Source organism: Eleginops maclovinus, chromosome 7 (genome assembly GCF_036324505.1).
Source record: "Eleginops maclovinus isolate JMC-PN-2008 ecotype Puerto Natales chromosome 7, JC_Emac_rtc_rv5, whole genome shotgun sequence".
Lineage (NCBI taxonomy): Eukaryota > Metazoa > Chordata > Actinopteri > Perciformes > Eleginopidae > Eleginops > Eleginops maclovinus.
Window position 1 is genome coordinate 3,181,577 of NC_086355.1, and position 27,450 is coordinate 3,209,026.

At 40.5% G+C, this 27,450-nt stretch overlaps 1 protein-coding gene across 4 annotated transcripts; it reads left to right on the forward strand.

Moving 5' to 3' along the window:
* Window positions 1–721: 721 nt before the first annotated feature.
* Window positions 722–27,092, forward strand: cacnb4a (calcium channel, voltage-dependent, beta 4a subunit). Of its 4 annotated transcripts, none has more exons than XM_063887940.1 (14): window positions 722–950; window positions 3,006–3,089; window positions 18,265–18,384; window positions 19,392–19,514; window positions 20,039–20,166; window positions 20,603–20,682; window positions 20,966–20,985; window positions 21,075–21,155; window positions 22,912–22,970; window positions 23,063–23,172; window positions 23,607–23,758; window positions 23,871–23,966; window positions 24,076–24,252; window positions 25,017–27,092. In XM_063887940.1, the coding sequence occupies exons 1-14, from the start codon at window positions 888–890 to the stop codon at window positions 25,275–25,277; spliced, it is 1,554 nt and encodes a 517-aa protein (XP_063744010.1). In that variant the 5' UTR covers window positions 722–887; the 3' UTR covers window positions 25,278–27,092. The 4 variants fall into 4 exon arrangements, with proteins under 4 accessions (XP_063744010.1, XP_063744011.1, XP_063744012.1 ...); XM_063887941.1 differs by having other exon boundaries at window positions 20,606–20,682; XM_063887942.1 differs by lacking the exons at window positions 722–950; window positions 3,006–3,089 and adding an exon at window positions 10,484–10,849.
* The last annotated feature ends 358 nt before the right edge of the window (window positions 27,093–27,450 follow it).

Here is a 27,450-nt window from a genome sequence, read left to right on the forward strand (position 1 = left end):
TCTGTTCTTTATGAAGTTTATTTTTAAGATTAAAAAAGCTGTTGTGTTTTAAGTGATATACACAAAGAGGATATTTGAATTGTGTTGCCTTCAAATGCTGCTCGTGCAAATTCTACACACATGCAACAAGAAAAATAAAGATAGGCTATAAGGTAAAACCAAAACCTTTAACCACCATGTTCATTCATACACATCTGTCAAACAGAGTGCAGATGTAATGTTGGTCTTAGGTGTGTACTATGGGTGTAATTACAGTGTTCCTTGGCTGTAAAATGGGTAAACACACCTGTGTAATAATGGTGTAACATGGAGAGTAATAACAGGGCTTTCATAGGGATGTATTCTTATGGGTGTAATAATGGTGTAACATGGAGAGTAATTTGGATGTAACTACTGTGAAACATGGCTTTTATAGAGATGTGTAATATGGGTTTTAAAAACAGTTTAATGTAGAGAATAGGAATCAATTAATTGTACATAATAATTATATGTCATTTTCCATTTAAGCGTTAAAAGAAGTCAGAGATTGATGGTGAAGTTTTGAGAAAATACTCTCATAATGATCAACCGTGGGTGCGTATCTCAAGTTGCAACACTGAAATGTCTGCAATGTCCTTGAACGCAGCATCACTAAAGCCTAGTTTGATGGGAGTGAAGGGGGAGGGTTGGAGGGGAGTATCTGTGGTCGCACTGATCTGCGGGGCTCTTCATCCGTGCAGAACCTCCGCAGAGTGGGACGCATCTTTTCTCTCCTGCTGTCGTGAAGAGGAACTGGAGCCAAGCTGGAGGCGGCGGTGCACCGTCCTCCTCCTCCCCCGGAGCAGCAGCACTTCCAGTGGGGAGGAACCGAGAGGCAGCCCCCGCCCTGGACCGATGAACTGGCGGAGATGTCCCGGCACATCTACACCCGACACGGGATAGGAGAAGGGATGCAGAAGCCCGTGTTCCAGGTAGGACGAAAATCTTACAGTTGTTTTCAATGCAAAATAGGAGTACTAATATTGACAGGAAAACAAGATATCTTATGAAAATCTCTCTTATTTTTAATGCAAAATGACATCTATTGATAGGGAAACAACACATCTTAAATATCTCTTACTGTCTTACAGTTATTTTCAATGCAACATAACATATAGGATAGGAAAACCACACACTTTATGAACATTTCTCTTATTTTTAATGCAAAACAACACGAGAGTCCTAATAGGAAAACAACACATCTTGTGAAAATCTATCTTACTGTCTTCTAGTTCAAAGAATGTCTTTATTCGTCCCAAAGAAGGGACATTTCCATAGTCACAGCAGAAGTAAAGAGCCACAAATAGCTTAATATTAATTGAAAAGGCATGCACAAAATATGAAAGCTAAAATCTGAAAGTACACAAGTTCAAATGTACAGAATACACAGTTATTTCTAATGCAAAAATAACATAAGAGTCTTAATATCGATAGGAAAACAACACATATTGTGAAAATCTCTCCTAATATTGATAGGAAAATGGTGTAATAGGAGGTCAATAGGCTACCTACACTCATTGATCTAAAGAATTGAACAGTGACCCCCACAGAGACAGTGAACGCAGCATTCTGCCCTCTGTTCAACTGAATTTTTCATCCCTCCTAACGAGCCCCGAGAGGTCATCATTAATCAAAGGCTCAGGTCCTGCAGAATGAGGAGAGTTTGATTTATTTAAAAGGAAATTAAATCGGGTTCTTCATTATTAAGCGTCTTCTGATGGGACTCTGATGCTGCTGCACGAGGAGGAAGGGAACATACATTTGCACTGTAGCATCATTTAGTAACCATTATTGATACTGAAAGGGGTTTTAATTTACACTGAATCAGTTCTTCGGCTGTCACAACATGCACCATGTTTTACAGATTTATTAAAAACAGATAATTGATTTAAGGAGAAATATTAAAGGGATTGGTAACCCCAGTATAGTGGACCCTCTGATAGTCTACACATGTGTACGTACATCATATTGAAGGCTGCCTTTTGTTGAATCTGACAACTCATTTCTAAATGAACCTTGTCTTTGAAATGTCCAAAATGAATATGATCATCACACCTTTAAGTGTCTTGTTTTGTTTGACTCTGAAACCTAATGGTAATTAATGTACTGTCACATAGAGACAGCAAAGCAAACTGAGACTAGCCAATGTGCAGTTCTTTTGGTGACTAAACATAAGAAACATACTTGCTTTTAAAATAGATGCTGTGTGATTTTCTTTCCGTTGACTTATTGGTAAATTGACTGATCATTTCAACGGTAAACCCATCAGTAGATGAAGCAGAAAGCATCGAATCCCAAAGATCAATTCATCGATTAGTTGTTTGACTCAAGATTCATTGACAACTACTTGGTGCTATTTAAATATTTGACATTTAAAGCATAAATACAGAACAAAACACCCAGAAAAAGTACAAAAAATATGATATGTTACAAACTGTATAATCAGTTCAAGGTCAGCAGCAGCAGCAGTCTGCGTTTTGAAGAAGGATGCATCCACTTACCCCAGATTCTCCAATGTCACAGGAGGACACGAGGCCTCACGTACTGTAGTGTGAAACTCTGACACGTCATTTATCATACTCCTCCCCTGCTCCTGCGTCTCAGGTGAAGTGTCACCTCATTTGCAAGCCGAGACAAATTGACTTTGTATAAAAACTGGTCTCTCAAAGCGGGGGTTAACAATGTTGATGTTCTGTCGTATGTGTCTGTATTTCTGTTGCTGTATGTCTGTCTTCATAGCACATTATGACCTTTCCAAGTACATTTTATAACACGTATCGTATCTTCTATCTTGATGCAAAATGTATGTTTGTTGTTTGGTTTAATAAAGCAGACGAGGCGAAAAGCTGGTTTTAACGGAGTTTGCTGCAGGAAAGGTGACCTTGACTTAGTGAGGAAGAGAGTTAGGGATAAATATAGTGATGATAGCAGAAATAGGATCTGAAATACAGAAAATAGAAAGGATTGTTTGTGTTTGTGCTCTCCAGGGTAACAGAGGGACGTTCTCCAGACGCAGCCGCCTGAAGAGGTCTGACGGCAGCACCACCTCCACCAGCTTCATCCTCAGACAGGTAGGACTCTTTACCTTAACAGCAGGGGTCAATCAGGGGTCAATACCCTACCTGTTCACAAAGCTCTTTATGTTTCTCATCCTGCCTGTGCTGCAGCGCCTCTTTTCACCCTCTGTCTGAAACCAGAGCCCAGTCTGCTCTGATTGGTTAGCTGGCCGACTCTGTTGTGATTGGTCAACAGCTTAGAGATGTCCCGCCCCTTAACCTAGCCAATAGAAGCATGAGTGTTACATAGTGATGTCACTTTTTCATGCACCACAATTTTAGCAAAACTCTTATTAGTTTACTTACTGCTTGAAAATGGTATATTTCCTTCAGAATTTGGTTATTGAACAGGTCCTGTGATGTGATTTTACAGACTGAAAGAATGGTCAATGATCAGCTTATATTGATCGAAGTAGAAATGTCAAAATGCACAGCTGCACTCGATTGTGTTTCATCCACTTCTGGTAAGAATCTAAGGAACAACCAAGAGTTTAGGAGCTCTGACCTTCTGTAGATCTCTTTTTTTTTGTTTCCATCTTAGTTTTCCCTTTGTATGATAGGCAGAACGATTTTTCTGGGAAAGGCTGTGATGAAATGCATCCATTATTGTAAACATATATGTTTTGATATAGTTTGGGACTTGTTTTTCAAGATCTTTGGTTGAAATTCCTCCTCGTCTTCTTATAGAAACTCCAGAAAGGGATTTTTCTTTGCTTCTGAACTCGCTGAACCCAAAAGCTTTTCGTTTCACGTATACAAGTTTATTCCTAATGTCAAGTGAAGAGGGACTTAAAGGCCTCAGTTGCCAAGCCCGAGCGTGTGGCCTCTGCTGTCATTAAGGAAATCGATTACCTTGATGAGTATCATCCTGGGGATTCAGCCTGCCCTGCTGCTGAAGGAGCGTCTATCCATCATGTATAATTCAGGAGGTTGTGCCTCTGTAAAACCAATTCAACTAGGTTTCCTGTATGATGTCCCTCCTGTAACACAGAGAGGAGCAGACACTGTGTACTTTGACATCCTGCTAACATGTAACCAAGGGAACTGAGGCCATTCAGCAACACAAGGACAGCCTGTGATTGGCTGCCTTTGTCCCGCTCTCTTTATTTTTCTACTTCACTTCTTTTCTCATCCCTCCATACGTTACCTTGAACTGCTGCTTCCTGTGCTCCTTGTGTCTCACAGAGGAGACGCTTTTTCTCGTGGACACAATAGCAAAAGAGAAATTGTCGAATCTAATAGCCCGATGTGATTTATGATAGTGTCATCTGGGGCTTCTGCTTTTGCTTTGTAGGTCAGATTAAGTCCCGGGGGTGTTGCAGGTCTCTAATAATATCTTTTTTTGGTCAATAGTTTGTCTATTTATCACTCCGCCTTGGCGACCTCCGAGGTTTTTGACATCCAGTACTGTAAATCTTAGGAACAGCTGAAGAGAATTTCTTTAATGGGGCCCTATTCTGCACATTTTCAGGTTCATATTTGTACTTTTTTCCTCTACTGCGTGATTTAATGTTCAGAAAGCTCTTTATTTTTCTCATACTGCCTGTGCTGCAGCTCCTCTTTTCACCCTCTGTCTGAAACCAGAGCCCAGTCTGCTCTGATTGGTCAGCTGGCCGGCTCTGTTGTGATTGGTCAACCGCTTAGAGATGTCCAGCCCCCTATCACGTACAATGTGTTTGAGCATAGCCAATAGAAGCCTGACTGTTACTTAGTGATGTCACTGTGTTACAGAAGTAAACAAACTTGTGTTTTTACATAAAGTGTCGGTGAAACTCAACAAAAAATGAAATAAGAAATGTAAACTTTAATATATTAAAAGTTGAATGAAGAGGAGACCCAGACATGCTGTCCTTATGTCTTCCTGTTGCTACCGAAGAATTAATGGACTAATTATGATATTTTCACACACATGTCCAACAGGATAAAAAGATGGAGAGACAGGCATGGATGAAACTGTTTTATGAGTAGTTTGCCGAGGCGTTAACTCTATTTTGAAGTCTGTTTGGTAAACACAGGATAACTTCAGGGGATAACGCCTGAATAGTACGGTGCTGCTACGAGTTATAAACAGCTTTGTGTTTTAATTACACACCACCGTTCAACTTGTTGACATCTCCAATTCACTGCATGACGGAGGCACGGAATCATTTTCAGAATCAGAATACCTTTAATATGTGGCTCACAGGAAGGAGGAGAAGCAACATATAACCAGACTAGGGGAGTGTGTGGATCTACTGCCTGAATCTGCTTCATGAAAGGCTGCTTTCCTGTGAATAAAATCACTTTTGATCCTAAATATCTTTCCTTTCTAAGGTCACATTGTTCTGTCGTCTCACCTAAAACACTCAAGTAAAAATCCTCTCATTTATATGACTTATTTACTCATTGGCGTTGCATTTGATATTGAGTCACCAACGGTAACAGGAAGTGATCGGGTTACTTTGGATGGACAGGAAGCAGACACCAAATAAGGAGTCAGGTATAGAACATGTACACTTGCAGTCTCACTCTCTTTTCTTCATCACACGGTCGCAGATATCTTTCACACCCCCGCTGTGGTTTGTGTCATCACCGGTGCGATCGTCATCAGGTGAGAAAAGGAGCAGTGGGCTCTTTGATTCCCTCGTGTATCCATGGTAACAGCCGTCCTTCAACAACAGGGGTCAAGCCCAGGAGGTTGATTTGCAAAATGCACTTCCTCCTCCTCCTCCTCCTCCTCCTCCTCCTCCTCCTCCTCCTCTTAGCTTTCTTTTGCAATAAATGCTCACATGAAAGAAGATAAAAATGCAGCCTTTAAAGAAAATGTGTCTCTGATTTATTCTCCAGAGCGTTCGGATAACTTTCTACTATTTAATTCATTTCCAGGTCCATATCAGTACTTAGTCTCTCTCCTGGGACATGTCTCCATGCTTTAATGTTCAGAAAGCTCTTTATTTTTCTCATACTGCCTGTGCTGCAGCTCCTCTTTTCACCCTCTGTCTGAAACCAGAGCCCAGTCTGCTCTGATTGGTCAGCTGGCCGGCTTTGATGTGATTGGTCAAGAGATGTCCCGCCCCCTTGGCTTATCACGTACCATGTGTTGCAGCGCTAGCCAATATGGTGATGTCACTATGAGCCCAATGCGCCATGGTCTGACACGGAAGTTGGAGAGGAGCACTGTGTTACATAGTGATGTCATTATGTTTAATTCACATGCACAAAAACTATATATTTAACACAGTACTGGAGAGGGGAAATCCACAAAAGCATAATAATAGGGCCCCTTAAAGCACAGTACTCGAGTTAATGTACTTTTTTACATCCCACCACTTTGCATGATGCACTCCTCACACAGAAAGGTCGGTGGTCAGATGCCTGAACGCTTCCCGGGTCAAACTCTCAGCTCCGAAAGAAGAGGATGCACACAGTCTGCATATTTTTGCACTCAGGAATAATCCGGAGCTGCAGCGCTGAAGGGGCACAGAGAGGACAGTCGCTCTGTTTTCACACGCTTTGATATTTCTGTAGAGCGCTAATTCAGAGCTACGATGGCTACCTCACAGGAGCGTGTGTGAGAGTGTGTGTGTTCAGCAACTGTCTGCAAAGTGATTAATCTCCTCGGTGTACGAAGCAGCAGACTCTAAATAAAGATCAATGATGGGGTGTTTATGCTTTTCTGCTGCATGTGCGTTGATCAAAAGCTGTGGAAGTAGTTTTATTTGAAGGTATTGAGAGTGTCCTTATTAAACATATATATTCCCACTGCAGAGGGTGGTAGGTTTACCCTGAGACAGGATAAAGAGATGACAGCATGTGCCTATAACGCCGTGGACTTTAAACAAAATTCGATGAAGCATAATGAAATGAAATCAATGTGTACCAAAGCAGAAGAGGAAGAAGCAGGTGGGGAAAACCAGGAGCGGAATCTCTGAGGACATCATGAACAGAAAACACATCAACAGCAAATCCAATAACAGATTAGAACTGTAGCTCCTTCTCAAAGTTCCCAGACCTTTTATTCTTTCATAAAACTAAATGAAAATAAACTCAAATAGTCGATGTATTAGTAGCTGTCACAGGGACATCGGATGAGTGTTTTTGGGAGACGTATCTTTAATTTGACCAGTATTTCTGCAGCTGGATTCACATATCATGACCTGAAACAGAACATTTGGCAGTACGTTTGATAAGCATTTTACAGCCTGCCTATTTCTCTTATAACATTAGTGTTGATTATTTACAAGACAGGAGGTTTGAGCCTCTGCATGCTCTTATTTGGAGACACACTGAGGCCCCAACAAAGGTTATTGATGCAGGTTTGAAAATATAAAAGGCATCAAGTGTGTTTTTTCTAGAACTACAAAATACCTTACACTCTCAGGAGGAAAACACACTTCCTTTTCGACCGGCAGTTAAATATGATTTACTGAAATGCATGCACATTTAGTCCCTCTTCAAACCGTTTTATTTCGCCTGTAGAAACTGCAAATTGAATGTCGTACAGTAATGACTTCTGACTCTGAGCAGAACATCCCTTTTGAGTTGTCACTGTGGTGCAGCTGTGACCTCCAGACCTCATCTCTGTCTTTTATATGAAAAGTCTGAAGTGAAGTCTGAGCCCAAATTAACTTCCTGTGCCACAGAGTTTAATTCCCTTCTGTCTGAGATGCAAAGAATTCATTTAAGGCCTACAGATTTGAATAAAGTCTCATTTTGGGACGGCTTTTCTGAATCACTATTCATTAAACAGCGACGTCTTTTTAACTAAAATGTTCAGCTGGCTGCAAAGTGATAAGGAAGGAGTTTCTTCCCGCTGTTAATCCCTCCTATGTAGGTCGCATGGCTCAACGCAGCAGCCTTTAATTCAGGAATCACTTGACCTCGCCCAGTCACTGCTCTCATAGCTGCACCTCTCTAACCCCTGAAGACCCCCTAAAAAGATTACTTATGACTTAAAAAGCTGCTGAGATAAACAGCCCTGTTTTCAGCTTCATGGCGATGCATTTTCAAGCAGATCCAAAAGAGTTTATGCTTTTTAAAGATACAGAACTGGAACGCAGTGGTGTCAGCACAGGGGCTGAACAGTAGGAAAAAAATGGATGTTTACTCTCCCCAAAAAATAACGCTGACAACCACAGCGTCCCAATCTTAAAACTGGGACTCATCATAAACTATTTCTCAGAAATGCGTCACCATAAAGCTGAGAACTGGGCTGGTTTTCTTAGAAACTCATTAAAGCTTTCTATAGAGACGCCTGCTTCTCACAGGTCAGCAGTGCTCCATTTAAATCAGCATTTTAGAGACTGATGTAGATTAAACAGCTCAAACAGCAAATATAGAAGTTAAAATGAATGAATGGTTACCTCATGCACCTGCAGTTTCGTGGCCTTTTGACAACTCTGTTGATAATGCATTTTAAATAGATATATTATGAACTCATTGCACTGTATACTTATAGTTTTAGCACTCATAATAATGATATAGCTATGAAACAATAATCATAACACATTTTAAAGCATTTCATAATGACTTTTAAGATCAAATACTGTAATACTTCCTATTTGCTGATCATTTCATAATTAAATATATTGATTTTGCTCTATTATAGTGATTTAACAGCTGCTTGTAGTGCATTATATCCGCCTATGGATATTGCATTATGAAAAGATTAAGAATTACATCTGTATGAATTATAATTGATAATGATCCTTGCCAAGTAAATATCACTGAGCGACTACAAGGGATTACGTTTTCTGATACTTGACCTTATAAATCTTTGTGAAGTGCTTTGGTTGATGAAGCATCATGTGATAGGAGCAGGTGCACCTGCAGTAACACACGGTGTCAGCAGAGGGCGCTGTTGCTCCACCTTTTAGAGAGCCACTGGACTGGATACTGCAAAATGTATTTCTTCATTTATTCATTATTATTTGATAATTAAACAGGGATAATGGATGCTATTCCTCAAAACAGGAGTTGCATAGCTTGAGTTTCAAAAATAGATTATAAGCTTGCAGGGAATAATGCATTTTATACTCTACTCTTTTTTAAAATTGCATCTAGACAGCATCCTAGTTGTGTCATTTTGTTCACATCTAAATCTGGGCTCTTTTATAATGCTTACAATCTCTTTAAATGTATTTAAAATGTAAATATATGTTCTATATTTCTTTATATGTCACACTTCACAGAGCCTCAGGTTCTTTGCTGTGAGTCTGGATGTGTTAATCGTATAACAGTCTTTGCACATCGATGTTAATTCGGGAAGAATAATTGCGATATGATTCACGATGTGGATGGAGCATTTTTGCACCTTTTTTCAGATTATAATTGAAGGAAATGTGTATAGAGGATCATGCTGGGATCTGTTAGGCAAGTTTATTTATAAAGCATCAGAAACAGTTTTATTGAACACAGCAGAATCTTTGTTTTTTGGTGCATACATAATCATACATACAATGAAAGCGAGGCAATTCAAAATGATTTACAAACAAAACAACAAAAAAAAGATGAACAACAGAAACACACATTATTAAATGACATAATAAAAACCTAGAAAACCTATAAAATAAATAAAACAACAATAAGTCATTAGAATAAAATAAATAAAACAATAATAAGTAATTAGAATAAAATAAATAAAACAATAATAAGTAATTAGAATAAAATAAATAATAAGAATAATAAGTCATTAGAATAAAATAAATAAAACAATAATAAGTAATTAGAATAAAATAAATAATAACAATAATAAGTAATTAGAATAAAATAAATAAAACAATAATAAGTAATTAGAATAAAATAAATAAAACAATAATAAGTAATTAGAATAAAATAAATAAAACAATAATATGTAATTAGAATAAAATAAATAATAACAATAATAAGTAATTAGAATAAAATAAATAATAACAATAATAAGTAATTAGAATAAAATAAATAAAACAATAATAAAGATTACAAAAAACAATACAAAAGAGGAATAAAAACATAATAGAAAAATAGAAAACAAACAATACAAATGGGATGACACTAATAAAACTATAAAATAAATAAAATAGAAATGAAAACCTAGAAAATAAATACATAAACAATACAAACAATTTGAAAGGGCATGTCGCCTATAAAAAGATAACCAAAAATATACATTTTATTATCTGTCGTTTAAAAATGTCTACTGATAGGAATATTGCACAAATCCATTTTGCAATTTTGATACAAATTCATTTTAATGTGCAGCAATACTAAGAGAACACACAGTTTTTGCTGCTTATTGCTGCTCTTTGGCTGCAGAATCCCCCCCAACACACATACACACACCTCCACCTCCCTCTGTGCCTCTTCCTTATTCACAGCCGGCACCGGCCAATCAGCGGGCTGCGTTTGCTCCTCTGTCATCAGCCAATATGCTGGAGGAAGGGATTGGCTGATCTGTGAGCTCGGGAACGATGAAATGCCAGGTCTGCTCTGCCTCTGGGGACAACCAGGCTGTTGTACAATAATGGGAACCAACGCTCGCTCGGCTCGGGGGCAATAATATCCAACTCAGGAAGCATCGGGAAAACACAGGGGCTCCACCTTTTTCCTTTTTCCCTGTCTACTCACTGCTGTGCTGCTGGTTCCAGCTTCATGTGGAGGAAGAAGAGGCTGCTGGTGACTCCCCTGTCCTCCTCCTCCTCCTCCTCATCCATCCTCTCTGGAACAGGTTGATCTTTTTTTTTACCCACTGCTCCTTGGATTCTCACTCCTCCATGTATGATAACTTGTACCAGCATGGATTTGAAGACTCTGAGGCGGTGAGTGGATCAGAGCGGCGTCTGACACTTGTTAAAAAACAAAAAACATGCTTTTCTTTTTGCTGTTGTGTGGCTGCATGATGCCTTCATGAACACCCACAGATTGCGGGGCTGCACTCTTCTTCTCTGGGGAGTTAAAGAGACTATAGGTGTGTGTGTGTGTGTGTGTGGGGGGGGGGGGTGTATTTGAGTGTGTGTGTGTTTCCTCAATCAACCAAGTGTGCAGGTTTCTCGCCTTCCAGATGCCAGTTTTCCTCCTTCTCCTTTTCTCACCATCTCTGCATATGCTTTGTTGATGAGCATTGTGGGTATTTGAGTTCATCACACCCAGTCATAGATAAAGAGGGGTTACTAAAAGATAAATATGAGGATCCTATCATCCTACAGTAAGGCCATCTGTATCATCCCTATGCATCCATCCGGGACTGATTGAGAGAGAAATGCATCCACTGGTGGAGAAATGTCAATTTTCTTGGTCGTTAAATTCATTACAGAGAGGCCAACATTATTATTGACGTGCATTCATGGGATACAAATGTGTCGGGGTGGAGGAAAATGCTTACAAAGGCAATAAATGTAGGGTCTGCTGCTGCTGCTGCTGCTGCTGCTGGGCGGAGGGGAGGAGGGGAGGAGGGAATCCCACTGAGCTGGAGTCTGTCAGACCTTTCTGTAACTCCAGCTGATATCCTGCCGGATTAAAGATGGAGGGCTTTCTTTCCACACCTCCTTGCTTATCCACAGGGTAAGCAAAGGGAGTGTAGGGTCTGTGGAGGAAGAAATGTCTGGAAGTGTTAAGCTCTGTCAGTGGTGTGCAGGTGTAAGGTTTTCCCAGAAATGTGTAGACTAAAGATGCTAAAAATGAGCCTTCTCTCTTATTTCAAAGATCATAATTCAATCACAATATCAGCCAAAGTGATCACACTCGGATATTTTTCAGGTCTACATGTTCACACATAAGCAGAGCTCCTGTGCTACATGCTGTGCCATATTTAGAGCGGTACTGCCAGCGCTACAGGAGACATCTTTGGGGCTCTTACTGCTCCTCTGGTTTGTTATCAGCACTTGTCGGTAGCTTTTGGAGGTCTGCTTCTTCAGGAGGTGAGGCTTTGCTCAGGGGCAGCGACCTGCAGGCTCTCTGGTGTCAGCATTGGTTTTGAACAGGGCTGGTTTTATTATGAAAACCATAAAGCATTTGTATTGTAGCATTGTTATCCTGCCAGCAATCCCTTTAAAAAAATAAAATAATGTAAGAGTAATCTGATTACTTTTTTGATGTAACTTTAAGGGAATACAGTTACATGTCATCCCCAAGCCTGTTGATGAGTAACATTTATAGGGAGGGATCAGTGAGGCAGAAGGAGACATTGTGTGCATCAAACTCAAGTGAATTATGTCCTCCAGTACCTCATTTAGGGACATTGTTTTTAACTTGTTGATGGTGCACATAAAGAGGAATGCTTTTAGCGCTTTAGCTGATAGTTGTGGAGGCCGGTGGAGGAAGAAGGATGGAGGTGGGAGAGCAGAGCGGCGTCTGCACAGATAAGGCTGGAGTGTGGCACGATGGACTCAAGACCGGCCACTTGACACTCTTAGATAATAGCCTCACAAACAACTCATTGTGTGTGTGTGTGTGTGTGGGTGTGTGTGTGTGTGTGTGTGTGTGTGTGTGTGTGTGTGTGTGTGTGTGTGTGTGTGGACGCAGGAGACAGACGGAGAGGCGGGGGTTGGAGGAGTTGTTGCTTGTGTCTGTGATAGTAATTTTGGGAATGCTTCAAAGTGCCTCGTCGTGCTCTGAATACTTTCTTACCTTTTCCAGTCCAAAGAGCTGAATTACGGACATAATCTTTGCCATCGGTTTCTTAAAACTTCAGGAATGAAATGAGCTGCAATGACATAACCACAGTTGTTTACCTTTTGTCTATGACATAGTTTGAACATAGTCCGTCTTATAGAAGTACAGGATAACCGAATGAATCATCCGATAAAGAGAAACTGTTCTCAGAGCAACACGAATGAGAACTCACATGAGAACATTTTCACCTGCATGCTCTTTATTTTTCTCATACTGCCTGTGTTGCATCACTTCTTTTCACCCTCTGTCTGAAACCAGAGCCCAGTCTATGTTGTGATTGGTCAACCTCTAAGGGATGTCCCGCCCATTAGCCTCTCAGGTACAAAGTATAGTATTGGTTTCAAAAACAATTTTACTGGCAGAAGATCTGGTTACGTTATAAATGGCGGCCTCTGATGGTTCCCTCTTCAACAAAACCCCAAACCATTCTCGGTCAGGTGCGTTCACCATGCTTGTTGACATTGCGATTACTCTAAAAAGTTAGGATTAATAAAAGTGATTCATTATTTTGAAACACAAAGCAGATGCTCATCCATCCCGGTCAGTGGTGTGGGCTTTTATTGTCCTTCCCCCCAGTCCTCCGGTTATAGATTTCATTTATAATGAGTCAGTAAATATCATTTATTTGTATATAGGAAAGTCTCCCCCGGCTCTGAATGGATCAGTAGCAGAGGCGCCTGGACAAAGGCATTAATCCTTTCTGTACAGCTTGACTGACTGCCAGACAAATCCTCTGTCACACTTATGGACATTGTTTGTGTTTTTTCCACTGAAACCGTTAAGTAGAACTTCATAAATGATCAGAACTAGAATCAGAAAGACTTATTTGTTCCACAGCGGGACGAATTACAGACGTCTATACTGCAGGTAATAAAACACTCACAAGTAAAAGTCCTGCGTTTAAAAACCAAAAGTAAAAGTACTCATGGAGAGTGACAATTAAAGAGGCCCTATTTTGCTCTTTGAGGTTTTCCCCTTCCTGTAGTGTGTTGTTTGTGTGTATGTAAATGGTCTGCAGAGGCTAAAATCCCTGTGTTGCCCCAGAGGGAGTTTCTCTCTGGAGATACGTTTTGTCGTCATGAGTCAAACTTTATGTTCTTAGGTTTTTTATTCATCAATATCAATAATGTGTTCTTCTTTTCATGACATAATCTCTCCTTTCTAGTCCATCACAAAGTCTACTAACACAGAAACGGCTGGATGTAAACCACCATGTCCGCACCTCTCCCATCACATTGTGTCATGTTGACAGTGGAGCAGGTGCTGCTGCATCTTCTCTAAACAGTGCATCGGATATCATGCTACTGTGTTTGAGACACGTTTCTGTGTAAACACACTGACAAAGAGCTGAAACAGCAATATGATATTCAAACCTCCATAAATATAATTTACAAATCAGAAGGAAACATCAATGGACAGTACTTATAGAGCTCTTCATCAGGTCTCCTCGACCCCTCAAAGCGCTTCACATACTTCGAGTCGTTCAACCATTCATGCAGAGCAGCACCACTTGCTCTAGGGAAACTAACACTCACACACACTCACACACCGTTGGCCATCGGGAGCACCTCAGGGTTCAGTATCTTGCCCAATAATACGTCCACCTGTTGACTGAACGGGCTGGAATCGAACCCTCAACCTTCTGGTTGCAGGACGACCGCACTCCCTCACAGCCACAGTTGCCCATAACAGCCTTTCATTTCCTTGTGGAAAAACAATTTCAACTTAAACAAATCTCATGAGATACTGCATTAGGGAAGAATAACAATCCTTTGAGAGAAGCACGCGTGTGAGAGACCGCTTTTGGATATAAAATGCAAAGTGTGAGTGAAAGTTTAGACTGAAATCTTGCTGCAAAGCTGAGATTTTGTGAGGACGTTTTTGGAGCTTTAAATAGCCAGAATAATCTCTCTGATGAGCTGTAAACATGAACGTTTCTCACATAAATATATAAGAATAAAAACATTTTAAAACCAGATCCGTGCACAAAATAATAACGGCAACAATCAAGAAATCCAGCAAAATATTTGTACTTTTTTGGAGAGTTTTTCACAGAAAGAGAAATAGCTTAAAGACTTTTTTCTACGTTTTTTAAAAACTAATTTGAAACTACATTGGATTTGGATTTTCCATTCATGCCATTACATTTTTGAACAACACGACACTTGCCTAGCCTTTGTAGAACCCTGATCAAAATCCAATATGTGTTAAATAAAACTACAGAGCCAAATCATTTCAGAACATGTTGCAGCAGCTGCAAAATCCACACTCCTCCTGGGAGCAGGAAACATGCTTACAAAGGGCCGCTTGACATCTGGACCAAGGCATGATGTATTGGTTTAAATTCTGCTCCCTTCATCATATTTTTCTCCTGCGAAGGCACCTCCACAAACATCTCATCCGATCCCCGTCCTCACACACTCTCACAGCGGAGCAGATGTTTAGCATGATTGCGTTTTCTGTTGCGATCAGCTGTTTACATGCCAAAAGAGACAGATTGATCTGTATTATTATTATTATAACAGGACTATTATAGTCTGTGTACGATTACTAGTTACCTGTATATGATGTTTAGCGTACTGTATGCAGTTGTGGAAGGTAACTAAGTACATTTACTTTACTATGCTACTTTAAACTTTCCCTACGTTTTGTAAGAAAATGTTTGCACGTTTTACTGCAGTTACTTTACGGGTTTAGCTACTTTGCAGATTTGGATTATAAATACAAAATCTAAATCAAATAATACATTATTATATTAGCTAACAATCGCAGTAGTATATATAAAGTACTTTTAATAAACCCCGCTTTTGCCAAGTGCATCATTAAAGCGGTGAACACATTAATGCATCAATAATTAAAATACAATCATTTCAAATACACAGTTCCTAAGGGAGTCCAGCGGAGGCGTTTCAGGCTTTGGGATTATAGCCTTTGCAGACCATTTACATGCACACAATACTACATAACACACTAGGAAGAAGTAGTCAGATCTTGTAAAACCAAAAGTATTGGCATCAACATGTACTAAAAGTAGTCATTCTGTGCGATGCGTGTTTCATTTGTCCATTTGTCTTCAGTCTTCTGACGGGGGTGCAGTCTGCTGCTGTCACCCAGTGAGGATGAACTGCTTTGATAGTAGCACATGAAAGTGAAGCCGCCATTGAAATTCATGAACTGGTTTATGTATTATGTCATGTTGTGTCATGGCCATTGCACTATGCTGTATTCAGCATTACATCATGCAGCATGGGTCTGTGTCTCTCTCTAACATTCACTAAGTGATGCATACGGTAGTTAGAGGCTATAATGAATGTACGTTTGATGTGGATTGACTGGAAACTCAAGGTGCTTTACGGTTCCTTAAATAGCATTTACCTCATTAATCTAAAATAAATTCGTATTAAATGTCTTTCAAAATAATTAAAAATGCTAAAATATGGAAAGTAGGATTTCTAAAATAAGTGATTTGTCAGATGTTGCATTGAAAAATGTAAAAACATTATAAACATAATCTGTTTAAAAATAATATTCCAATGAGAGTATTACATTAACCAACGCAGATCTTACTGACGTGCAAATTGTACGCATACATGTTCATTATTTGCATAGTGTAATGCGCTCTTGACATCTTTTTCCTTGTGCAAGAATCTGCTTTTAATATTCGTTTCATATATTTGATGTCAAAAATGTTCAGGTTCCAGATGTTTACTTTCCAGATGTTGCATTCAACTGATTCATCTCAAAAATGAGACCAAATTCTCCATGAAATGTCCTTGAAAAATATTTCAAAGTAACCAAAAATGCTTGAAGACAGGAAGTGTTTTTATGAAATTATTTATTTTCAAGGTTGCATAATAAATAAAATCAGCAGCATCATTTCAAATAATAATAATATATGAATAACTTTTATAGTTTTTAATTGCCTTTATGTATACAAAGTAGAAAAAAACGACACGCAAAAACATGTTTGTCCTAAATGAGAGAATTTCCTTGATTGGTATTTTTAAAATAATAGTAATGGTCTTTATTTAAGAGCACCTGCTGGCATTTCATTTTATTACCACAACAGACACTGTGGGGCCAATGCATCATAAAGGATATTGATGTAACTGGAGTAGCATCACTCGTACTGTCTCTCATCTCTCAGCTGATGCTCTCGTGTGACGCTGACAGGAGGAACAGGTGACTCCTGACCCCTGCAGAGCTGCTGTGTAAACAGGGTGACTCCTGCACCTGTAAAGCACTGACGGTCGATCAGTAATTAACTCCGGAGAGTCTTTTGTTTCTTTCCTCCGGGCCAGGCATCCAGTGTTTATGCTAATGCAGTGATTACTCAGCTGTAGTGTAGCGTGAAGTACAGATTCTGTGTTACACGGAGTCATCTGATGATGGGGGATGGTGGAATAACAGCTAAGTGGACCCGGAAGAGAGAGAGAGGGTGAAAGAGTGGAAATCTATGCTGTGATATGATCTAATTTCAGTGCATAAATGAGATAAAAACATGATGATCTTCTTCTCTAACTAATGTTTGCTTCTGCTTGATGCATTTAAATGATTATTCTGAAGCCCTTTTTACACTTTATGTGGAAAACAAAGCTCTTCCCCGGTGGATTCACTTCTTGACATCACTATGGAACGCTCTAGCTCTTATTGGCTAGCGCTCCAACACCTTGTGCGTGATAGGATAAGGGGCGGGACATCTCTTAGGTGTTGACCAATCACAACAGAGCCATCCAGTTAACCAATCGGACCCTCTGGTTTCAGACAGAGGGTGAAAAGAGGTGGTGCTGCAGCACAGGATGAGAAAAATAAAGAGCTGTTTGAACATTAAAGCATGGAGACATGTCCCAGGAGAGACACTACATACAGATATGAAGCTGAAAATGTCCTCTGAAGTTGTGTTGGAAGAGATAAAGAAACAGGCATGATGATGATTACAGTGTTTGCATTAGAAACACCTCATTTCCTAAGATGTGTACAGTAGACTGACTTTCAACCCATAGAGGTCAGTGTTTTCCACTTTTTCCCTATTAACATTTCATTGAGATTGAAGACAAAAGGGGCGGGGGCACACATGTATATCATTCAAATGTGTATTTTAGTCAATGCACCATGGTGATGGAGAAAATGATGCAGGGTGTCCTGAGTGTTGTGTCTCTATAGATAGATAAAAAACACCATCTTTCTGATCCTTCCTCCCTCTGCCGGTTCATCATCTTTAATCTGGCAGCCTTTGATCCACACACACATACACACACACACACACACACCCACACACACACACACACACACACACACACACACACACACACACACACACACACACACACACACACACACACACACACACCTGTCAGAACTCCCTCCCATTCATTCGCTCAGTCTCTTTTGCATTTAAATGCGTTTGGCGTATGAAATGACACATTACAGTTGTTTATTGTTGTGTTTTGCGCCTCGGATGTCCGATTTAATCTGCATCACATAGAGAAAAATGTCCCCCGATGCTGGTGCTTTTCATCCCCCCCTCTGATAACATGTTTACCCCTCCTCCGTTGCTCTCCAGGGCTCAGCTGATTCCTACACAAGCCGACCGTCTGACTCGGATGTTTCCCTGGAGGAGGAGAAGGAGGGCGGCCGGCAGGAGAAGGAGCAGCAGGCCACCGTCCAGCTCGAGAGGGCAAAGGTTGGTATCACAGGGACTATTTATAACACAATGGAGCCATACTGTAACGAGTAATCTCTACTGACAAGGAATATACATGTAGTTTCACCATAAATCAGCTCTGTATTCTGTGTTCTAAATATAGATTTAGCCTCTTACAAATACAGCGCAGATTTTATATTGTGTGTCTTTTACGTGACATTTCATTTAGCTGATGCTTTTATCCAAAAGGACTTAGAAGAAGTGCAATAAACTGTAAAGTATAACCTCAGAACAACTGCAGAAGAGCAGATATTTCAGCTTCAAATAAGACCCACCTTTGTTCTTGCTGCTGCATTAGGTTCAAATGGGCTCCAGGTGCTATTGGTGTTCTATTTTGTATTTAATGGCCGAGGTTCAAGCGAAAAAGGTGGGTTTTCAGGTTGAGACGGAAGATATGTAAACCCTCTACTGTCCTGATATCACCAGTTTGGATCCAGGATGTGTTTTAGTGTTTTAGTTGAGCTGTACCCTTTGGTTTACCAATGTCCTCGATGTAGAAAGGACCGGATCCAGTCGCTGCACGATAGGCCGGTACGAGTGACTTGTTCTTCTTATCATCTCCTCAGAGGTTTGGTTTGCCAGCACGATTAAAGAAAAGCTGTTGGCACGGTTTTAATGAAACTGGGGGGAAGAGTATAGCTTTGGACACGGAAGAATCTATTAGCATTTGGAGCAGATGGGCATCATTTTGCTCTTGGTGGAGGACTACAGTCAGAAGTCCCGGTCTAGCTTGTGATGAAAACTGGGCTTAGCATTAGCAATAATAAAAAATAGAGTAGAGTTCGACAGCTAGGTTGGAAATCAATCCTCAAAATTGTAGTTTTTGCTGTTTTTATTGTGCGAAAATCAATGAATTTAAGGGTTCAATACTTTACTTGCAATTTCAACATCCCATTATCACATACATATAGCAGCTTGGGACATATAACAAGTGAAACCCAGTAATAAATATACAGTATAATGTGCTTTCTCTTTCCTCTCTCCAGACTAAAGCAGTGGCGTTTGCAGTGAGGACAAACGTCAGCTACTGCGGGGCTCTGGATGAAGATGTTCCTGTGGCCGGCACCGCCGTCTCCTTTGATGCTAAGGACTTCCTCCACATCAAAGAGGTGAAATTCAGCCTCTATCTATGATGCTAAACCTGTGGCACTGTTTAGAGGGTTGAATTTAGTCCACTTCATCTTGGTTTATACATCACCTGAGCAGCAGAGTGTCTAAAGATGCCTTATTTTGCGTTTGAGGGGTTTTCTCTTTCCTGTAGTGTGTTATATAGGTTTCTTTTTTGCAATGGTCTATTCAGCAAACTAATCAGAGCAGACTGGGCTCTGGTTTCAGACAGAGGGTGAAAAAAGAGGCTGCAGCACAGGCAGTATGAGAAAAATAAAGAGCTTTAAACATTAAAGCATGGAGACATGTCCCAGTAAAGGCACAAAATACAAATTGGAAGCTAAAAATGAGCATAATTTGGCCTCTTAACACTTTTTGTAGCTTAGAAAGGTATATGTTTTTTAGTTTAAATCCATTGGGTATGATCATTAACCTAAAACTCACATTTAGAAGAAAGTCTCCATCTTCACCCCCCAGAGTAATGTGAAACCCTGAGTGTCTTTTACTTCGTCTCTCCGATCTACAGAAGTACAACAATGACTGGTGGATCGGGCGGCTGGTGAAGGAAGGCTCCGACATCGGCTTCATCCCGAGCCCGCTGAAGCTGGAGAACATCCGCCTGCAGCAGGAGCAGAAGAGAGGGCGCTTCCACGGGTGAGGAGAGGGGGGGAGGCCTGGCACTCGGGAGGGTTCATGAGGTGCAGGAATCGGCAGACACTGTTAGGGCGGATCAAACGGCAGAAGGACAGTTTGGGGAAGAGGGAAGGGATGAGTAAAAGCCTGGCAGTAGAGAGGAAGTCAGGTGGAGGAAAGCCGAGCTGTGTTGAGTGGTCCAACATCTCTGAGGGGTGCCGGGATCCTGGCCACCACTGAATTTTCCACCAGATGGAGTCAAATTAAAAAGCATATACTTATTATTACGGACACAACATGAAAACATTTGGGCTCGTCGACTAACATTCTTAGTATTTCAGTCTCATCTTAAAGGAAAACTGTGAATATTTCGCTCTACTGTTAGTCCTTTTGAGTCATCAGATTATGTTAAGCATTTCAGTAATTCTTGTTTCCTCTCCTGCCCCCTTCACTGTAGCAGCAAGACCAGCGGGAACTCCTCCTCCAGTCTGGGAGACATGGTGTCGGGAACATTCAAGCCAAACCCAAACTCTGCAGGTTAGTCCCACAGGAACGAGTCTCTGCAGATCTGAGGAAATACTGTCCACTCATACATAGAGAGAACCATTTATCTCAGGATCTGCACTGTACCTGTGTGTGTGTGTGTGTGTGTGTGTGTGTGTGTGTGTGTGTGTGTGTGTGTGTGTGTGTGTGTGTGTGTGTGTGTGTGTGTGTGTGTGTGTGTGTGTGTGTGTGTGTGTGTTCAGCTCATGTGACTCCTCATGTAGTCCCAGTCCAGTTTGCCGGATGCATTTGTAACTGATCCTTTCTTTTGTTTCAGGAAAGCAAAAACAGAAAGTGGTGAGTATTGCCATTTTGAATGTTTGAAATGATTGAACTCTTTAATGTTTTATAACAGTAATGCTAAATGTTGACTCCCCCACCTCCAGGCTGAGCACATCCCTCCCTATGATGTGGTTCCCTCCATGAGGCCGGTTGTCCTGGTGGGACCCTCCCTCAAAGGTTACGAGGTAAAGACTTATTGCTGCTCCATCAATCAAGTTACCTTAACATAATAGAGAAGGACATATCAATAGGAAGTGATACTTAAGTAAGACAACAGAACAATGTGACCTTAGAAAAGAAGAAACCAAGATATTTCGGATTAACAATGTGTCCTTTATTGATAGGAAAAACTGCCTTTCATGAAGCAGATTTAGCCTACACACCAACAATGAAACACATAGTACAGTTTAAAAAGCAGGAATGAAATCTGAGCTGACAGAAAATGCTCTGTTTTAGTTTAACACACACAGTTAATCTCACACACACTAGTTTATGAACATACAGGTTCCCCTGCTGAATTAAAAACACAACAAATGAACCAAAGAAAGAGAAAACCATGAAGCAGATTCAGGCAGTAGGCGTGTAGATTCACACTGAAAGTATCAGCCTACAGAACAGAACAGCTGACAGAGGAGAGAGAACATCTGATCCTTTACCACACACACTACATGCTCTTTTCTTAGTTTACTCACAGTGTAATCCTTCCAGTAATCCCCATTATTTACACGTAACAGTAATCAGATGAGGTCTGTTTTTATGTAACTGAGACATAATTGTTGTTACCAGTGGCAGCACAGGGCAAACAATAGAGGAGGCCATAGGAGGCCATAGGAGGCCATAGAGAAAGAGGAGAAAGAGGAGGAAGAGGAGGAAGAGGAGGAAAAGGAGGAAGAGGAGGTATGAGCGAGAGTCAGTTGTCATGGAATCACAGCCTTCGCCTCCCATTCCGGTGTTGCCGTGGTAACAACCTTCTGGGTAAACTGCATCAGTCTGAAAAAAAGAGAAAGTGGAGCATGGTTTGAAATTAGAGACAGAGATTAGTGTGTGTTCTGCACGGAGGCTTTTATTTTTTAGGACCAAGACGTTGAATGTTTCTGCAGGAAGTGGAGATTGCAGCTTTTGTATTAAGATCAGATGAGACTGCTCATTCTGATGGATCTACATCAGACAGCACTTCAGATGAACACAAAAAATAAAGCTCATGACATCCAAGATGCTGCGATTCTTCTTTCTGCTGCCGGGGGGGACGTATTTGTGTGGCTTATGTAGGTTTGTGTGCATGTAAATGGTCTGCAAAGAGGGAAATCCCTTTGTTTTTGACTCCTTTGTTTAAGATTCATCAACTCTCATCAATCCCACATCGAAAATTCAGTGTTTTACTTCTGTAACATGGTGACATCGCTATGTAACACTCGCGCTTATATTGGCTAGCGCTCCAAAACATTGTACGTGATAGGCTAAAGGGGCGTCTGCAAGCCATTCAGCAATCACATCAGAGCCGGCCAGCTAACCAATCAGAGCAGACTGGGCTCTGGTTTCAGGCAGTATGAGGAAAATAAAGAGCTTTCTGAACATTAAAGCATGGAGACATGTCCCAGGAGAGACACTACATACATGTATGAACCTGAAAATAAGCAGAATATGACCCCTTCAAGGTATTAGGTCCATCTGTTGAGTGCTGGTCAATGACAAAGAGGGTGGCCTGGGCTCTTATATTGTTTGTTTTATTTTATGGCCTCTAGATGAAGTTCTACTCATCAGGAAAGGCTATATTAGAAGCCTCACAATTCATCATCTGTGCATCGGTCTTTGCAACACTCTAGCTCTTAATCCCTTTATTTAATGTGGCCCACGCTTGCTCTGCGGAGAGGCTGAAAGGAAAGAAACGCTCGCTCAAGTGTATAATTCTTCTTCATCTTCTCATTTGATTCATTGCTGTAGGTGACGGATATGATGCAGAAGGCGCTGTTTGACTTCCTGAAGCACAGGTTTGACGGGAGGTGAGCATTCCTACATGCAAGGATGTCATACATTGAGTCATCCTCATGCCAGTTTCCTCTGTATGACGTGTGTGTGTGTGTTTTGTTTTTAGGATATCCATCACAAGGGTAACAGCTGACATATCTTTGGCCAAGAGGTCAGTACTAAACAACCCCAGTAAGAGGGCCATCATTGAGAGATCCAACACCCGCTCCAGCCTGGGTAAAGCTAACTGTTCCACTCAATGATGTGCATGTGCTGTGGGTGATGATGTGGTGTGGATTGGGAGTGTTACTTAAAATAATAATCTGTTAAAATGAATAATTATCTGTAAAATAATAGGGACCTAATCCAAGTGGCTATTGTCTAGCGCTCCAACACATTGTAAGTGATAGGCTAAGGGGCGGGACATCTCTAAGTGGTTGACAATTCACAGCCGAGCCAGCCAGCTAACCATTCAGAGCAGACTGGGCTCTGGTTTGAACGTTAAAGCATTAAAACATGGAGACATGACACAGTACAGAAAATAAATACCAATATGAGCCTGAAAATGAGCTTAATATGTCCTCTTTAATGAATGCAGCAGCGTGGAATGACTGTGTGTAACTCATTTGCCTTTTGAAATGTCCTGCTTTATTGTTGTTGTCTGTATGCAGCGGAGGTCCAGAGTGAAATAGAGAGGATCTTTGAGCTGGCCCGGTCTCTACAGCTGGTGGTGTTGGACGCAGACACCATTAACCATCCTGCACAGCTCATCAAGACGTCATTAGCACCCATCATCGTCCACGTGAAAGTGTCCTCACCCAAGGTAAGATCGGATACTAGCCATCCAACAAAACTGTGGATTTCATTCCTTTCGGTTCCATATTAAATGCAACTCTCAGAATATACATTGATTTTATATGTATTTTTGCTTACAGGTCCTTCAGCGGCTGATCAAATCTAGAGGGAAATCTCAAAGCAAACACTTGAACGTGCAGCTTGTTGCAGCAGAGAAACTATCACAGTGTCCTTCTGTGAGTCGACTTCAAGCTTTTAAAGTCCAAAATAAAGAAGCAACTCCTTACTTCTACCAGATGTGAGACTATACTTTCCCCCCTTCTTCTTCCCCTCCTCCCCTTTTAGGAGATGTTTGATATAATCCTGGATGAGAACCAGCTGGAGGATGCGTGTGAACACCTGGCAGAGTACCTGGAGGCGTACTGGCGTGCAGCACACACTTCACTAAGCACGCCACTCAACCCCCTGCTGGGCCGCAATCTGGGCTCCACTGCGCTCTCCCCGTACCCCGCTGCCATCCAGGTAAAAAAACGGTTTGGTAATCACTTTACTTTGGATGTTCATTTAGAGCCTGCAATCCCTGATCATTTATTACTGCACTCAGTTGAAAGCAATTAAAAATCATTTGGTTCAATTTAATATTATTGCTTTCATCTCACCTAACACAGACATTAGTTGACATAATACATTTAATTAAAGTCCGTTTTTAATTTATTTCCCGTTCTGAATTAGATAAGATTAGGCTTTTTTGGACTCCCAAATTCTGAAATTGTTTTGTCACAGCAGTGTGTTAACAAGGTATTGAAGACTATTGAAAAAACAAGAGAAAATACAGAAAAAATAAGCTGTAAATATAATAATAATAATATGATCAAATAACGTAATACAGGGAAGTAGAATATGTTTTTCTATCATGTACCTTTATAAAAAAATGCACATTTTAAATGTACAAAATAAGTTAGTACACACTATAATGGACACAACTACTGCTAACAAATAATACAATATAAAATAAATAAAATCCAGCAGTAAAATATACGATATACAGTCATACACATTATAAATATACATAATAATCTAGAAAACAAAAGTACTAGTGACAACATATAAAATATACATTAAACACACCAACATAGGACACTGTACACATTATACAATATAAAATAAAGACATATATAATAAACTTACCTATCATGTCTTTAATTCTGTTATTTTGAAAGTCAATTCTTCCCCACTTCCCAGACTTTTAGTTGTTGAAAATTGTACAAACGTTCTCCCTCAAACAGGCTCAAAGAAACCGCAACAGCAACCACACAACAGCAGACCTGTCGCCCGTGGAGCGCCGCAGCCTGATGGGGGCCGACGAGAACTACCACAACGAACGGGCGCGGAAAAATCGCAACCGTCTGTCCTCGGGATCACAGCACAGCCGGGACCACTCGCCTCTGGTGGAGGAGGACTACCAGGACCCCTACCAGGATGCTTACCATCCCCATCGTAACCGAGGATCACCAGGAGGCTATAGCCAGGACTCCAGGCACCACTGAGCTGTGGCCCGCTGGAAACAAAGCGTAGGCCGTGGACATAAAGGCAGTATTTGCTGTAACGTGATGAAACTACTGCACTCATTTGGACTGTAACAACCTTGTGTCGATGTGTAGTACCTTCATTTTACCCTTTAGGGCCTCTGCTGGTGCCAATTGAGCATTTGAACTTAAAAACATAAGAGTCCTGCTCTTGCTTTGATGTGAACAATGGAAGGGACTGGATGAGAAAGTAGCACAAGAGCGAGTTTTTAAATGAGCTAATCTGAATACGCCCCAGATGTGAAGTACACTAGCAGGTGATGGTGCGCGACAGCTGTTACAGTAGCATGCAGACAGGACTGGTATTATAGGTCACTTCCTGCCTCAAACCAGTGCCACACAGGACCAAGAGGTGATGCCCAGCACAGAACCTGTTTGCACGCCTCCAGAAGCAGGTTTAAGAACAGTATAATGCATCTTTTAAAGTTTGTGTGTCTGCGATGTGAGTGTAATAAATCTGTTTGAGTTTCACACATTTGCTTTTGAAGTGACATAAATGGTGTTGTGGTGATCTTGTCAGGGTTCAAACAGTAGCTCCCTGGGCCCTCTCTTTGTTATTTTTCTGAATGCCATTAACCATATCAAGACAGTCATGCATATACTTATTTGAAAGCTCCAAACCTCAGGAATGAGAAGTCCTTTAGACCTGGAAGTGTGCGGACAGATGTAGCGTTTATCACCCATCTGATGGGGAATCGATTCCATGTTGGATTGTAAAGGACTTATTATTATATTACTATATCTAGGGAACTCTTCCAGGATAAGAAGTGGTCATGCCAGCATGTTGTTCATGTGCCATGCATTAATCAGCTGTTTCCTGTTATGTGTTTGGCTGGACATCATGTGGAAAAGATGGAGTTGGATTTTAGTTAGTGACTTACAGTATATTGAGGGCTTCCGTGTGTAAATACAGTCAACATAATCTAACAGAAACTTTAATGTTCACTTTCAGTGCAGTCAATGACAGTCCAATCATTACTAATTTTCAGAGCCTTGCATACAGCTTCTTGTTTCCGAAAAAACGTAGGTGGCGAAGTCCATAGGGACTTGGGAACTGGAAGTTCACCGGTTCAAATCCCAGAAAGACCAGGTGCTACCGAGTTGTCCCTGAGCAAAGCACTGCTCCCCGGGCACCATACATATGGCAGCCCACTCTTAACACTACGATAGATCAAATGCAGAATGTAAATTTCACCTCTGTGGGACCATTAAGGGTATCTTCTTCTTACTGGTTGTAAAAGGTTTTAAGAAATAAATGAACACTGAGTAGCAATTTATCAGGCATCCATGTTCATATTTCCAGCTGAAGACTTTTCATTGTGTTTAATTTGTGATGCATTAAAGACTCCTATTGGAAAGCACTTGGGCAGGATGGCGCTGTATTTGTCTCAATGTGTCCCATGGAAACAGCAGCTCCCCTACACTTTTTTAAAATCAGATGAATGCACTTGTATGCTGCCAGCTAATACACGATCAATATATCAGACGCCTTTAATGACATGCATCTTATAACTAAATGTTTGTTGAAGTTTCTCAACATTTTATCCGGTTCGTTTAGGCCCGCGATCTCATTGTGCTTCAGTGAGTCTGGAAAAGGAAGATCAACAAGGAGACTTTTGTTCTTATCTGCCATATACAGTAGCTTTTATTGTTGTTGTTTCAAAATCTGAGGCGACAATTTAAAAGATTTGAATCCTGCCTGTGAGAGAATGATGCATTGATTAGAGAATTTGTGTGCACTGTAATTTTACAATTGTAATGAAATAAACTGCCCTTATGCTGTTGTACATAAACACACCTACAGTTTGTCTTTATTTCTTCATTCATATTAAAAATATACAACATATTATTTATATTCTTTCTTGATAAATCGTTCAATAGAGAGCTTAAAGAGATGCCTTCAAAAGTGTATAAATAATTGCTGTATGATAGAATACAAACATACGATATTCCTTTTAAAGGTTAAAAACCAGAGAATTTCTGCCAGTTTGCAGATCATCTTATTAATGTATTGACTGATTGTTCCAGTACAACATAATCATTCAATAGCATAACATTTTCCTGCCGTCATTATCAGTCTATAATGATAATAATGAACTGTATTCTTATAAAATCTATCATCTATTATATATCT